We start from the raw sequence: 15,788 nt of genomic DNA, 5'->3' as shown, positions 1-15,788 counted from the left end.
CAACAAAGATAAATTGGACTAAATTAAAATTAAGATCTTCTGTGCTTAAGGAAACTATCAAGAAAATGTAAAGATAACCCAAAAAGTCAGAAAAAAATTGCAAATTATATATCTGATAATGGACTTATACCCAGAACATATAAAGAATAATAAGAAGACCAAAAAACAAAAACAAACAAAAAACTTAACCAATTAAGAAATAGGCAAATGGACTGGGATTGTTGCTCAGGGGTAGAGCACTTGCCTGGCATGTGTGAGGTCCTGGGTTCGATCCTCAGTACCTCATATAAATAAATAAAATACAAGATCCACTGACGACTAAAAAATATTAAAAAAACAGAAAGAAATAGACAAAAGATCTATACAGACATTTCTCCAGAGAAGACATACAAATAACCAATAAGCACAAGATATTCACCATCATTAGTCATTGTGGAAATGCAAATGAAACCCACAATAAGATATCTTTTTGTACTCATAGTATGGGGCCTGAATCTAAAAGTCAGATGATCACAAATGTGAGTAAGGAAGAACACTGTAGGGAATATAAAATGGTGCAGTTATTATGGAAAAAAAAGTCTGGCTTTCCTTACTTAGGAAGTTAAATGCAGAGTTTACTATTTGGCCTGACAATTCTACTCCTAGGCATCTACCCAAGTGAAATTAAAACATATGTCCACACAAAAACTTGCAAACAATTGCTCACAACAGCATTATTCCTAAGAGCCAAAATGTGTAAACAACCCAAACATTCAACTGGGGAGTGGATTTTTTTAAATGTGGTATTCCCCACGGATTATCCAGCCATAAAAAGGAACAAAGTGCTCAGACATAGTACAATATGGATAAAGCTTAAAACCATCAACTAAGTAAAAGAAATGATACAGAAATGTTCAAAATAAGTAATCCATTAAACAGATCAGGGGCTGTCTAGGACTGGCATAAATAGGAAGAGTTGAGAGCAACAGCTAAAGGAAATGGGATTTCTTTCTGAGGTGATGAAAATGTTCTAAAATCAAGGGAAGGAGGAGGCAGTGAGGTTGGCCACTGACACAAAAAGTAATTTCCATAAAATAAAAGCAAACAAGTCATTTCAAATAAGCACATTTACAACCGTTATTAAACTCAAGGGAATTTCCTCTCATTTGGTCCTCATTTAAAGACAGCACCTTCTAATATAGAGAACAGTAACCTCAATGACATAGCTACAGTAAATTCAATAACATAATGAAGTCTTGGGATTTTAAAAATAATGCCCTTCATGGTAGGCTAATGGCCAAGAGTCAAAGCTCAGTAAAATCAAAATAGTTCCACAGAGAGCTATAACCATGTCCTAGATATGCAGCTCTCAGATGGATTAGTTCAGTCCAAAGATTAAAATCAGTATCAAAAAGAATCATTAGGCCAGATATCATTCAAGTAATCCTCCCTGGATATTATTTTCCATAACTGACTTTCAGCCACACTCTCTAATATCTAGAGTATTAAGTTCTAAGTAATTATTTCTTCTTCTGTCATTAAGGGCAGATCGGGGGTTCAGTCCTCTACCCTCTACTTCTTCCATTCCACATATCCTCCACAGGTACTCTCATTCAGTGGTCCCACATGCTGACTCACTCACACACCCATCTGACACATTTATTGAGTACCTGTTAGGTGCTGGGCACTACTATAGTGAGTACATGGGATATAGCAGTGAAGGAGAGAAAGACAGCTGTCCTGCTTACTCTGTGGTGGGAGGAAGTGGATCAATCGACATAATAAGTAAACTAACAGGTTATGTTAAAAAGGTTGTGTGTGTGTGTGTGTGTGTGTGTGAGAGAGAGAGAGAGAGAGAGAGAGAGAGAGAGAGAGAGAGAGAGATAGGCACAGACAAAGAGAAACTGAGTGCTGTGTTTGGGCCAGAAAGGGAGGACTGCTATTTTAAATAAGGGATTAGTCTTTATTCATTAAGAAGGTGAGATGTGATTAAAGACAGTGAGGGGAAAGTGAGGGACTTTACCAACAATTGGGAGGAGAGCAACCAGGCAAAGGAAGAACCAAAGGGAGCTCCCTAAAATGGGAGCATCCATGCATGTTGTGTCCAAGAACAGTAAGTGTGGCTGGAGTAAAGTGGCAGGAGAGACAGAAGCAAGACAGAGAGGTGAAGGAGCCAAACTGTGTAGGGTCTTCTGCACTGAATGAGGTGGGAGAGGCACTGGAAGGGTCTTAGCAGAGGAATGGCATCAATTGACTTATTTTAAAAGGCTCACTCTGACTGCTGTGTTCAATATGGCCTATAGGATACCTCAAGGAGGCTGCTAAAATAATCCCAGAGGGAGAAAATGTTTGGCCTGGACTGGGAATAGCAGTAGACAATGGTGAGAGGTAATCAAGTTCTGGATATATTCTGAAACAGAAAAGCAAACAGGACGGTGCTAGGGATGTGGCTCAAGCGGTAGCGCGCTTGCCTGGCATGCGTGCGGCCCGGGTTCGATCCTCAACACCACATACAAACGAAGATGTTGTGTCCGCTGAAAACTAAAACATAAATATTAAAAAATTCTCTCTCTCTCTCTCTCAAAAAAAAAAAAAAAAGAAAAGAAAAAGAAAAAGAAAAGCAAACAGGATTTCCCATCTCACTAGATATGGGTACATGAGAAAGAGAAGTCAAAGATGTAACAGAGATGTTCTGTCTGAGATGGAGTTGGCATCAACTGAGATGGAAAAGGTTGCCTGGAATGACTGCCTGCAAAGACTGCAGGTAGAATAGGTTTAGAGGAGGGGAAGCAGATCAGGAGATCAGCTTTAGTCCTGCTGAGATTGAGGTGTCAGACGTTCATGTGAAAATGTAAAGGAGGCAGATGGATCCAAGTCTCAAATTCTCAGAAGAGAGCTTTGGGATTTATGTAAATCGAAAGCCATCAGCATATGTCATCTAAAGCCCTGTGGCAGGATGGATTCTCTAAGGAAGAACCAGGACTGAACCCTGGAGCACTACAACCTGAGGAAGTCAGGAAGCAAAGGAGGAAACAGCCAAGAAGACTGGAATGTCCAGCAAACTACAGAAATCAAGAGAGAATATAACCCTAGAAGCCAAATAAAGAGTGCATCACACAGGAGGGAGCAATCAATCAGCTGTGCCAAATGCTACTGACCCTTCAAAAGTAATTTAAGATGAAGAATCAGTGACTGATTTTAGCAGTGAGAATGGTCTCCAGGCAGTGCTAGGAACAAAAGCTTACTGGAGTGAGTTCAAGAAGAGATGGGAAATGAGGAACTGAAGACAGATTATAGACAACTCTCAAGTTCTTCTACAAGAGAAAGGAATGTAGCTAATGGAAATGAGATGGTTATTTTCAAGATGGAAGAAACACAAATATCTGTAAATATTTATAGCAAGATATATGATATGGAAGAAAAGGTAACAAATTGCTGGCAGGTGACAGTAATAGCCTGTGGAAGCTCTCTTCATACTGCTTCAGGTTTCTGAATGAACTTGGAGACAAGATCATTTGTTGAAAGTAAGGATGAGAAAGGAGGTACAGTTTGAGGAGAGATGTGAAGGTATAAAGCAGCCATCCAGGAGAGCAGAATAAATGGATTGCAGTCACAAAATGACTGCCTGGAAGCATGAAGGGCCCACTTGGAGACTTACGGCACACGAATCAGTGAGTAAGTTAACCTGGTGGTGTGCCTTTCAACAGCAGCAATTTTCAGTAGCACAGGTATCAGCAGGCAGTGGGTGGGAAGCCGGAATGAATGAGAACTAACTTTGTCAAGTGAATACGATGAACAAAAGAGGGATAAGGCACACACAGGGGATCAACTCAAGGAATGATCATGAGGACCATCCAATGGGTGAAGGACATAGAATAGGTGACAGGATCAATAAACTGGAGGCCATCAGGATGGAATACTGCCAGGCAGAAACAAAAGGGTACATGCTAGAGATGAAATCATGCTCAAATATACATCTTCAACCCACATCTATCTTGGGTTCTTAAAACAAAATACACCCAGCAGCCTACCAGACATCCACAAGTAGACATCCCACAGGCACCTTAAGCCAAGTATGTTAAACTAAACACATTCTTCTCCCAAACCTCTTCACTCTTCCCAGTCTATGTCCTGCTCAGTTTTTCTCTAGACAGAAACCCAGGAGACTGACCTCTTTATCCTCCTACCCTCCACCAACCCCCCCATGTTTTCATCCCCATATCTAATCAGTATCTGCAGATTCAACTACTTCATTTTTCTGTCTCCAACCTATCTACTAATTTCAGGCCCAAGACAACCCCATGACTTAATTCAGGCTGTTGCTTCTTTCAGTTTTCCTTCCTTCCAATTCCATTCCTCCTTCTTTCCTTCTTTCTTTCTTTTTACTAGGGATTAAACTCAGAGTCTTGTGCATAATAGGAAAGCACTCTATCACTGAGCTATATCCCCAGCCTTTTATTTTATTTAATTTTGAGTTTTGAAACAGGGTCTTCCTAAGTTGCCCAGGCTGTCCTCAAACTCATGATCCTCCTGCCTCAGTCTCCAGAGTAACTGAGATTATAGGCATGCACCACCACACCAGGCTAGCTTTCAGGCTTCTAATCCATTTTCCAAGATAATACTAGAGTGCCTTTCCTATATGATCAAAACAAAGATACGTAAAGTAATAGTTTCTCACTGTCTTTAAAATAAAAGCCATGCCTGTAATCCCAGCAGCTCAGGAGGCTGAGGCAGGAAGACTGCGAGTTCAAAGCCAGCCTCAGCAATTTAGCAAGGCCCTAAGCAACTCAGCAAGACCCTGTCTCTAAATGAAATATAAAAAGGACTAGGAATGTGGTTCAGTGGTTAGGTACCCCTGGGTTTGATCCTTGGTATCAAAATAAACAAATAAATAGAAGCCACATTCCTGGGATGACACAAATATTCCTGTGAAACCTGATCCCTCCTTTAAAAATGTACTCTACCCCCTTTCAGACTGAAGTGTCTTTTGAGGTCCCCAAACACCTCATATATATGATAGCATTTACCAAATTATATTTTAGTTATTTATTATTTGTCAGTGTCTGCCACTGGATTACATGGTCTTAGAAGGTAAGATCCTGAGATCCAGGCTGGGGTTATGGCTCAGTGGTAGAGCACTTGCCTAGCACATGTGAAGTACTGGATTCAATCCTCAGCACCATATGAAAATAAATAAAACAAAAGGTATTGTGTCCATCTACAACTAAAAAAAATTTTAATTAAAAAAAATCCTGAAAACCTTGTTATATTCAAATTTAACACCCTAGTGCCAGAAAAAATTCAATACCAAGTAATCAATACACTGTAAATACTCAGACAAAACAAAATTATCAGCTGCTTTTTAGTAATAAGTGTTTAGGAAAGAGATTCTCTAGCATTTAAGAAATTCCTATAGAGAAGAAACAAAGTTGATAACCATCACATGTCATTCAAAAAATATTTACTGACTATCTACCATAGCCAAATCTACAGCCCCTGAGGTAATGGGCTTACAGTCTCATAATATCAATTTGTTATTTATGAAATACATCCCATATACCAATACTTTTATATATGATCTTGTTTAATTTTAACAACACTATGAGACAATATGCTATTACTATTATGACTTTAGAAATGAGGAAATAAGACAGACATCTTAGGTATCTCCCAAAGAACATAAAGCCAATAACTGGCCAAGTCAGTAGATCTGATTCCAAAGTCTTAAATCAGCCTACCATTCAATCCTCTTACAATCAATCATTAAAATACTAGAGAGTGGCCTGGTATCATGTCATTATCAGAATGTAATTTTCTCTCCTCCTTCATGTAGACATCTAGAAAGATGCCTCAAGGACATCAGGATAACAACTTCATGAAGTATCTATGCCACCGTGGGACAAGTATGAGGAATCCACTGTAGAGCTGGTTTAAAATCTGGCTTGTTCTGTTTTATATGGCTATACTTTTTTAATGTTTAGAAAAAGAGGAGGGGAAGGCTAGCTTCTTCAAAGACAAGGAGAACTTTCAATCAGGAAAGAACCAAAGGCTTAACAAAGAACTATTCAACCATTAACAGTTTATAGTGCTTTGTTTTGTTTTGTTGTTTTTAAGCAAGAGAGGAAAATAACAATCGGGAGCAGAGAGCTAAAGAAGTAAAGGAACACAGGAGATGTGATGTCCAGCAGTTTCCTTTTACTTCTTGGGAAGACTCGCTGCCTTCTGGGATGAGAGAACAAAAGCAAAGTATAATCTCTCTCCACATTTTGATGTTTTGACTAAGTGAGGAAAAAAGATCCTGGCGCAGCTCCCAGAGGCAGGGGTGAGCAGAATGAGAGCCATCTCCCCATGTCTACAGAAACCTGGCCTGGCTACGCAGGCCACATTGAGACAGAGGGTGAGCTCCTGGCAGCAGCAGCAGGAAATGCCATCAGTCACTAGGCCAGAGCAGCAAAAGGCACTAAGATCATTAGGCTGAGTATCGGGAAATCTGAGATCTAGCTTTTTCCCAGTTCTATTTCTAACCTGCTCTAACCTGCTGTTGACCTTGAACAAGTTACGTAACTTCTCTGGAATCAGGGAGTTGGATTTACACCCTTTCCATTTCCATCTCTCAACTCACACCTGATTCTTCATTCCCACTCCCTTATTTTTAGAAATCTATTTTAGCATATATTTTATTTGAGTTACATATTCTCTATTCTTAATATATTCTACAGTCCCTCAACCACTCCATGACAGATTGCCTAAAGACAAAAATAGAACTGGAATATGACATATTTATTTTTTGTATTAAAAAATATGTAACATTATCTTAAAAATGATAAGCCCATAATCTCAGAACCTATATAAACCATGTTTTTTTGTTTTTGCATATTTCTTTCCAGGGTATTTTTTATTATTCTGCTGTGGTTTATTGTTATTGTTACTGCTCTATTACAGATTAACACTACTTTTTGGTAATATTTAGTTCACATTTCATTGCCTTCTATAAAACAGTGACCACAGATGGAGAAAATTTCCCACGGCTGCTCTGGAGGCACTGACTTACCTACAAGAAGCCTTCCGAGTAGAATAGATGAATTCACATTTCCCATGGATGCAGTAACCATTGAGGTTTTCGGGGCAAGGCATGTGGTTTCCAATATAAACATCTTCTCTTTGATCACTAGCATCTTAAAAGAACACAAACCAGGTCACTGAGGAGTGAAAAACAAACTGAAAAATATGGACTTTTCAAAGATTCTGAAAAAGCAAATAAATTCACCCCTTGTCAGCCACCTGCTAGGCAATTTGGAAAGGAAATTTATCAAATGGGGGTTGGATGAGATCCAAGGTCCCTTCCTATTCCCATTATGCCACAAACACAGCAGGTAGACTGTTTAGATTCAATGTATTTAAAAATATCTGCAGGATGTGACTACTCTGTGCTACTGTTGTATAAGAACAATGTGCCAAAGAAAACTAAACATCATTAGTTTTCTTTTCATCTAAAGAAATAATAATGCTAGGTCTAGAAGTAAGTTCACTTCTGTGCAAGAAAGATGGCATACACTACTTGCCCTAGGGGAGTGAAGTTATTTATTTACTTGGGGCCTACGAAATGGAGACCACCTAAGAACATGGAATGGCAGAGAGCAAGTTACGGCATTCTAAAATTTTAAGGTAAAAAGTTTATTTTTGGAATGAAAGATCATACTGCTTTTTTTTTTAAATGAAAATAATTTTGCTGTGTCTTCATAAAATTTTTCTTAGTAGATGTTCATTGTAAAAACAAGTCAAATAACATAGAGAACAAATTAAGATGAATTTAAAATCACCTGACAGACCTCTATCAAAAGAGAACCACTCTGCAAACATTTTGAACGTCTGTTCATATTTAGGTAGAATGATATGAACTGAGCTGAGCTGAGCAGAGTTTAAGTGAAGAAAATGAAGCAAGGTGAGTAATGCCACTGTCTGAAAGGGGACAGAGTCAGAGGGAGACAAACAAAGCAATCTCTTTTTTAGCATATACACCAATATATCTATCCTCAGTTACATGGACCCAGAGTTCCACAATGACTTGTCCATGTGCAGGAAAAATCACCAAGCCTCCTGCTGTCTCTCTTAGGGTTCCAGCTTACAAATTTTGTGCCCATTGGCTGTGTGACCTTGAGCATACTACCCTAAGATTCCATAATCATAAAATCAAAATAACAGGACCTATACTTCATACAGTTTTTGAGAGGATCACGTGAGATAAATAATGCATTTACCATATGAGTAACATAACCAGTTATATATACAGCATACAATATAATGGCAAAGGGATCATCTCTCAAATACAAATAAAGGTGTTAAGGAAATCTGAAGAATATTAATGGAAACAAATTTAAAAGAGAGAAATAGAGGCTTCTGTACATACGTATAGGGAAGAGGAAGACCCAGGGAAAGGTGGGAAGAGAGGTGCCAAGTTCTAAAAACTGAGAACTCAAAATGCAGACGTTCTGGTGCTCAAAATTTATATATAAACAAGAAGAAAAACTTCAGTGAGGATTAAGCTCAATGATACAGTAACTAATGTGGAGAGATCATGTCACCACTGCCAAGACCAAAGACATGTCATATTACCTTGATTTATATATTCATATTGTTCTAATTTAATTTAAGCCTAGAAAGAGAACTGAACTAGAATCCAGGGAATCCAAGATATAAATTCTTAATTCTTTCTGTCTGTCTGTCTATCTATCTACCTATTTATATATTTGTTTATGATGCCAGGGATTGAACCCAGGGGTACTTAACCACTGAGCCACAACCCCAGCCCATTTTTTTTATTTTGAGACAGCCTCGCTAAGTTGCTAAGTCTATAGCTTTGAACTTGTGATTCTCCTGCCTCAGCCTCCCAAGCTACTGGGATTATAGGCATGCACCATCATGCCCAGCTAAATTCTTAATTTTAAAAATGTCCTTGCTTGGTCAAGTCAGGTCTTCTCCTGAAGAGAGGTGAATGAGATCAGCGCTGTCCAACGGACACATGAAACTTGTTCTTACACAACAATAGCTTATAGTGGTCACATCCTACAGATGTACTTTTATATCTTCTAGAGTCCAAATTTTAAAAAGTAAAAAGAAACAGGCAAGTTAATTTTAATCATATACTTTAACCCGACATATCCAGTAAATAATATCATTTATTGATATTATTTATTTATTATTATTATTATTTAGTTAGTTAGTTAGTTTTATATTATAAAAAAGTATTTTACATTCTTTTTTAAATAAACTCAAAGTCTGATACTTTAAACTCACAACACATCTGAATTCTCACTAGACACATTTTCAAGGGCTCTGTGGCCATCTGTGGCTTGTAATCACCACAGTAAACTGCACAGAATAGATGACCAATTTGTTGATCTTCTATCAATCACCTTCCACATGCCAAGTACTTTGCTAGGTGCTGGGGATATAAAGGGCTTCACGGTCTCCTCTAGCAGCCAGAGTTAAGTCCCATGGCAAAAGAAACCAAGCATTCTTTGCCCGGCTGTGACCCTGAGCATCCACCCCTCTGTGGACACTCATGAAACTGTGGTTCAGCTGTGTGGGTTTTGAAATCATTCTCTGCCATGAGAATGTGAGCTCCTTAAAGAGTGTTGACATTCATGTCATCCCTGTCTATATAACTCCTTACACTTAGAACATAACTTAGAACTTAGACAGCTCTAGAGTCAGCCTGCCTAGGTCTGAATACAACCTGGGTTTGCCTAGCTACAACACCTAGTGGCTATATGACCTAAAGACATTTATTTAGCTGTTCGTGGCCTTCAAGTTTCCTCATTTGAGAAATGGAGATAAAAATAGTGTCCACTTCTTACAGTACTGTTTTAAAAACTAATGAGACAATACATTTAGTGTATTAATGTATATAAGATCTTATAGAACTCAGAATTGTGCCTAGCAAACCATAAGCCCTTAATAAATATTACCAAGTATTATTCCATGCTCAATAAATGTTACATGAATGGATTCTAATTTCTACTTGTTGACAAGCTGTACTATAAAAATATTCTTCTATTTTATGGACTAGTAGGATAGCTCAATGATAGAATGCTTGACTAGCATGTATGAGGCCCTGGGTTCATTCCCTAGTAGCACAAAGAGAAAAAAAATCTTCAGTTTTGCACTTTAATCTTTCATTGGAGGAAAAATAAATTATAAATTGACAAAATTATTATCCACATAGAGTCCACCTTGAATATTTCCTTAAACTGAACTGCTTTTAGCAGTCCTGGTTCCATGTTTCACAACAAATTAAAACTTAATTTTAACAGATCTTTTATTAATAAATACTTGTGATCAAAGCAGACTTTCCTCATGCAATTAGCATTCACTGACAAGAAATAGTTTAATAAAAATCAATAACAACAACAACAAAAATTTACTTTTCTTACAATGGCTTCAAACTAAAAATGTCATCTTCCATTCCTAGTCAAGTCATGAGGGATTGGAGGAAGCAATCACCGTGCTACATCATGGCACATCTCAGAACTTGTTTCTTTCACAGTGGGACACCATAAAAGTATGTAATCAGGGGACTGCAGAGAGTGAGATCATGTTTAGCTAAGCTACAGAGGACATGAAGAAAAAACATACATGGACCTTGCCCTCAAGAAACTTATAATCACTGTAGACAATCACCACAACACACACACACACACACACACACACACACAAAGCCGAATCACACAAAGAAAGAGGGCACCACATGGCAGTTTACAATTGAATGCCACTAGGTGCTATGGAAGTTCAGATTCAAAGAAATCAATAGGCAAATTACTCAGAAAGGACTTATATAGATAGGGTAGGACTCAAGTTAGGCCCCAAATCCTAAATAGGTTTAGATAGAGAAATGGAAGCCAAAGGGAAGATATAATACACACTGAAGGAACAGATCAACCTACCGAGAAGAGTTAATGAGATGGGAAGTATGTAAATAAAGTCGGAAATGCAAGCTGAAAGCACTGAATTCTGGGTAAGACATGTTTTCTTAATCATAGATAAGGAAAATACTGAAGGTCTTCTAAGAACAACATAAGGTAAGCTCTGTTTTATGTAAAATTTAATTGACAGTGGTTGCCTGGGGTTGTTGGTTAGGAGGATTAGACAGTGACTGGCTGCTAATGGATATGAAGTTTCTTTTGGGGATGATGAAAATGCTCTAAAATTAGATTATGATAAAGTTTGGTGAACTCTGTAGGTATACTAAAAACCATGTGAACTTCATGGTATGTAAATTATATCCCAATAAAGGTGCTAAAATAGTTGGATACCAACAAACCAGATAAAGTGGCAAAGGGACTAGGAAGACAAGTAGCCAAGTAGAAAGTAAACAGAGCATACTCCAAATTCATGGCAGTGAAAAGCTAAGCTAGTGCTCAGCAGGAGGAATAAATACTAGGACACAGAAAATAAATAAATACAGCCTGAAGGTACTCCGGAAAGTGAATGAGCTGAGAAACTTGGACTTGGAAGGCTCCATGGAAGCCATCTGGTCTGATGAAGGAATCCCTTTAAATTAACCCTGAGGGTCTGTTTCTACTTGAACAATTCCAGAAACAACAAACTCATCAAAATACAATAAATTCCAATACCATCAACAGATTTCATAATGTTGAATGTAATTTCTATCTTTGTATAGATTTTCTACAGTCTGTTCACACTCTTCCCCCTACCCACCAATCTTTTATTCCGATAGCCAAACTTCCCATTTCCATCCTTACTTGACTAAGCTTAGTGTGCAACCCAGTACATTTAGTAAGAACAGAACCACCATCTTTTTTATTAAAAGGGAATGATGTAAAAATGGGAATGCTCCTAAAAGGGAATGATGTAAAAATGACTGTAAACATGAGCCTAATGATAGGTGGTCCAGGATATAGAATGTACTAAGCTGGGTTCAAATTTACATCTCATCATCCACTAAGTATTTGTTAAACAACTATTACATTCTAAGCACTATAATAGCTCCTGGAGTTGAGGCTACAGAAGAGCAGAGAGTTAAGTACAGAGACTCACTAGGGAACTAAAATGTCAAACTAGTGCTCAGAGAAAGATGAGGCTAGGGAACAAACATGAAAGCTCACCAAAGTAACAGTGCCAACTAGATTAAATATTCTGAAGAAGATTCAGAAAGAAAGCAAATGGACAGAACAGAATTCTGGAATAGCTGTGATTTAAAGAAAAGGGCTTAGGATCAGCAAGTCTAAACTCCAGTTCTTGATCTGCCATTGTACATGAGCAACAGACACTCATAGTTTCACTTTCTTCACCTGTAAAGTGAGGATAGCATGGTTGTTATGAGGATTAAATAATAACACCAATATATGAAAGCACCTGGCATACAGTAGGGTACCTGATTGATACTTATTAAAAAATGGATGAATGTCCAACTGATGTCACTCATCAGCCATAACATGAAATAGCAAGATAGGCAAACTCAATAACAGTGAGATAGCCAGGTCGACGACAGTAAAACTAGGAGACAAAAAGTATCACCAATAGCCATAATAACATCAATAATGAATTCAGTAATCTGGTGTTTGTTATTCAGAGTGACCCTGGGCCATAAATATTACTGCCCCCATTTTGTGGATGGGATCATCAAAGCTTAAAGAAATCAGGCCACACAGCTTTTAAGTGTGGACCAAGTCTGACTCCAAAGGGCAAGAGTGTGGCCATTCTACTATCATCTCATCAAGCTACTGTGGAGATGTGTTAGGAATGTCTGAGCACCTGCTTTCTAGACCAGATAAATTAGACAACTTCAAAATGGAGAGATAGAAAGCTTTTAGAGATGCAAAGAAGACTATGTGAGGTCCTGGCTTTGATCACCAGCAACAACCCCCTCAAAGAAAAATTGCAATAATGCATAGTTTCAGAAACCAACACAGAAATGTGCCCTTCACACAGGAAGAACTCACCACAGAACAATCCTGTCTAAACAATGCCCTGGGGCAAGTGGTGACAGGCTCCACAAACAGCTGCAACTGCTAGTGCCTGAACAATGCTTCCATGTGTGCAATATACAAAGTGCATTTGGTCACCCAGTGGGTCCTTCTGTCCACAGATGTTTTCACAGACAAATCTGTCACCATCAGCAGTGTTTCCAAACACAAAGGCTCGCATGGTCCTAAGTGATGATGTTATGAGAAAACCTAGGACCAGGGGGCTAATCTGCCAAGGCGTGCTGTCCTGGATATCTGTCCCATCAGGGAACAATCCACACAAAGCATGAAGAGTTGCTGCCAGCAGCTGAGACATGCACCTGGAAGGTAAAGAGCTGAGGAGAAACTACAGCAACACTGCATCAGAAACTCTAAAGCTCAGTATTTCTACAAATCCCTCCAGTGAAAAAACTCAAAACACTGTCTGGTTTCCCCTAAACTACTGTGCATACCTACTTTCACCACTAACATCTCTCTCCACACATGCTTCCTTTTCCAATCCCAGTCTCCTAGGACCCCATTAAGGGGTCATCATTCCTACCTACTCTCCAACACCTCTCAGCCTCTCATTTCTAAACTTGGCTATTCTTCACCCCAGCCCTGACTGTTCTTTTTCCCACTCTGCCAGTGAAACACCTTTTCTAAGAAGTGAATAAATTCATCTATCTTCTCAACTATTCCCTTAGAAAATACTCCTTTCATCTCCCTGAAGTTCTAAGACCAAACTGCTTCCCCGATCTCTTTTCCTTCCACACCTCCCCGTAATGTGCTTACCAAGGTCACTTCCAGGCCAGTCCTTCACTCACATGCCCAGCCTCTCAGGAGACCTGAAACCACCCTCATCACGATGCTCCATCACACACAGTCAGGCCTCCTTCAAAGAGTTCAACACCTGGACCACAGTCTCATCATTTTTAAAAGGTATATCAAAAAGCTGCATTGAAATACATAAGCAACAGTCACCAAGAAATGGGACCCATAATACTAACATCTTGCTAATTATGGTATCCTTGGCCAGCAGTAGCATTCTTGAGCAGGCTCAAGAATGAGGTCAATCATGACATGAGGGTTGGGATGATGTGATCCTTGGAATGAAATGAGAATGTCTTTGTAGGAAAGGGGCATTTAGATCTTAGGCTGCATGCTTTTTTAAAGAGAGAGAGAGAGACAGAGAGAGAGAGAGAGAGAATTTTTTTAATATTTGTTTTTTCAGTTTTCAGTGGATACAACATCTTTATTTTATTTTTATGTGGTGCTGAGGATCGAATCCAGCGCCCCACACATGCCAGGCAAGCACAATACCGCTTGAGCCACATCCCCAGCCCATATGAAAATATCTTTGGATTAAAATGTCTATACCACAAAAAAACTTCCCAGGTAGATGGACATGTTATCAACTTTGGTAAGTTGTGATGCACATAGAGTACATCCTTTTGTCAAAACTGGCACTTATAGCTGGGTGCAATGGTGAACACCTGTAATCCCAGCAGCTTGGGAAGCAGAGGCAGGAAGATCATGAGTCCAAAGCCAGCCTCAGCAACTTAGTGAGGTCCTAAAGCAACTCAGTGAGACCTTGTCTCTAAATAAAATATAAAGGGCTGGGGATGTGGCTCAGTGGTTAAGTGCCCCTGGTATCCCCAGTACCAAAAACAAAAAATTTTTTTAAAACTGACACATGTAAGATATGTGCATTTCTATATTGCAAATTATGCCTCAAAAGAAAAAAAATCTGCAAATGAGAATAATGAAAATAATGTGGGTGAAGGTAAACAGACAAAACAAGAACAACAATGTTGATAAATACTGAAGGTGAGTTCTGGGTTCATGAGGGTTCGTTCATTATTCTGTTTACATTATCTCTGAAATTTTCTATAATAAAGTTTTTTTTAATGTCAAGCACCCATTTCCCATATACCTGACACTCAATCATCACATCCTTAATGACTTCAACATCTACAACAGAACCAGTAACACTCTTACTTCAATATTTACCACAGGATCCCAACAGCCCAAGATGAATCCAAACCAGCCACTATTTCAGACATTTGAGTGCCCAGTTTAACAACACTCTTTTCTAAGAATTCCACTCTCAAAGCTTTCTCTCACTGAGTACTCCTTCTCAGTCTGTCTGCCTTCTTGCTGGTGCAAAGTTCCTGCTTGTCACTTTGGGGACCCATCCTAGGTCCTGTGTATCTACACAGTCTTGGCTGTGTATTGCAGATGCAAATATTTACTGAAGGCTCCTATAACTGTTGTGAGAGGCAGGTAAAAAAAAAAGCAAATTAAGTTTTTAAAAATACAACCAAATAAATCTTTTGATCTCTATCTCCTTACTGTTGGAACACTTCTTAAGTCTTTCACTGTTTGGATTTTATCTTTCTAACTATAGAAACTCTCTGGCCCAAGACTTTAACGATTCCATTTGCCTTCAAATTCAAAGTGGAGGACAACACTGTCTATTGCACATCATTAGCCATCTTTTCCCCATGGCTTCTGTACCACAGTACCCTTTCTTGGTTGCCTTCCTCTTAATCCTGTCTGCTTCTTCCCAAGCTGGGTCTTCTTTCCTTTCTAAGTAAGTACTATTCAAAAAAACTTTCTACAACTCCAGAAATATTCCATACCTGTGCTAAACACTGTGGCAGCCACATGTCACAAGTGGCTACTGAACACCTGAAACAGGACTAGAATTTCATTTTAATTCAAGAGCCACATGTGGACAGTGGCTACTGTACTAGACAGTGTAGTGCTAGAAACTCTCTCATTCGTTCTCATGGCTTCCATTATCATCTCTATATCCAAGGACTGCCTTTCAGATTTATG

The 15,788-nt window shown here is 38.8% G+C and overlaps 1 protein-coding gene across 1 annotated transcript in view; it reads right to left on the bottom strand.

Annotated features, from left to right (window-relative positions):
• The window catches only part of Tmeff1 (transmembrane protein with EGF like and two follistatin like domains 1), a 91,772-nt gene that overhangs the window by 6,489 nt on the left and 69,495 nt on the right, over positions 1-15,788 (bottom strand). Inside the window, exon 9 of the mRNA XM_077797353.1 lies at positions 7,031-7,154. Coding sequence (XP_077653479.1) covers positions 7,031-7,154 — 124 coding nt within the window. The remainder of the gene's footprint in view (positions 1-7,030; positions 7,155-15,788) is intronic.

This window comes from Urocitellus parryii, chromosome 4, assembly GCF_045843805.1.
Source record: "Urocitellus parryii isolate mUroPar1 chromosome 4, mUroPar1.hap1, whole genome shotgun sequence".
Taxonomy (NCBI): Eukaryota; Metazoa; Chordata; class Mammalia; order Rodentia; family Sciuridae; genus Urocitellus; species Urocitellus parryii.
Note: the sequence above shows the minus strand (reverse complement) of the source record. Positions and strands in the feature narration are given on the sequence as shown.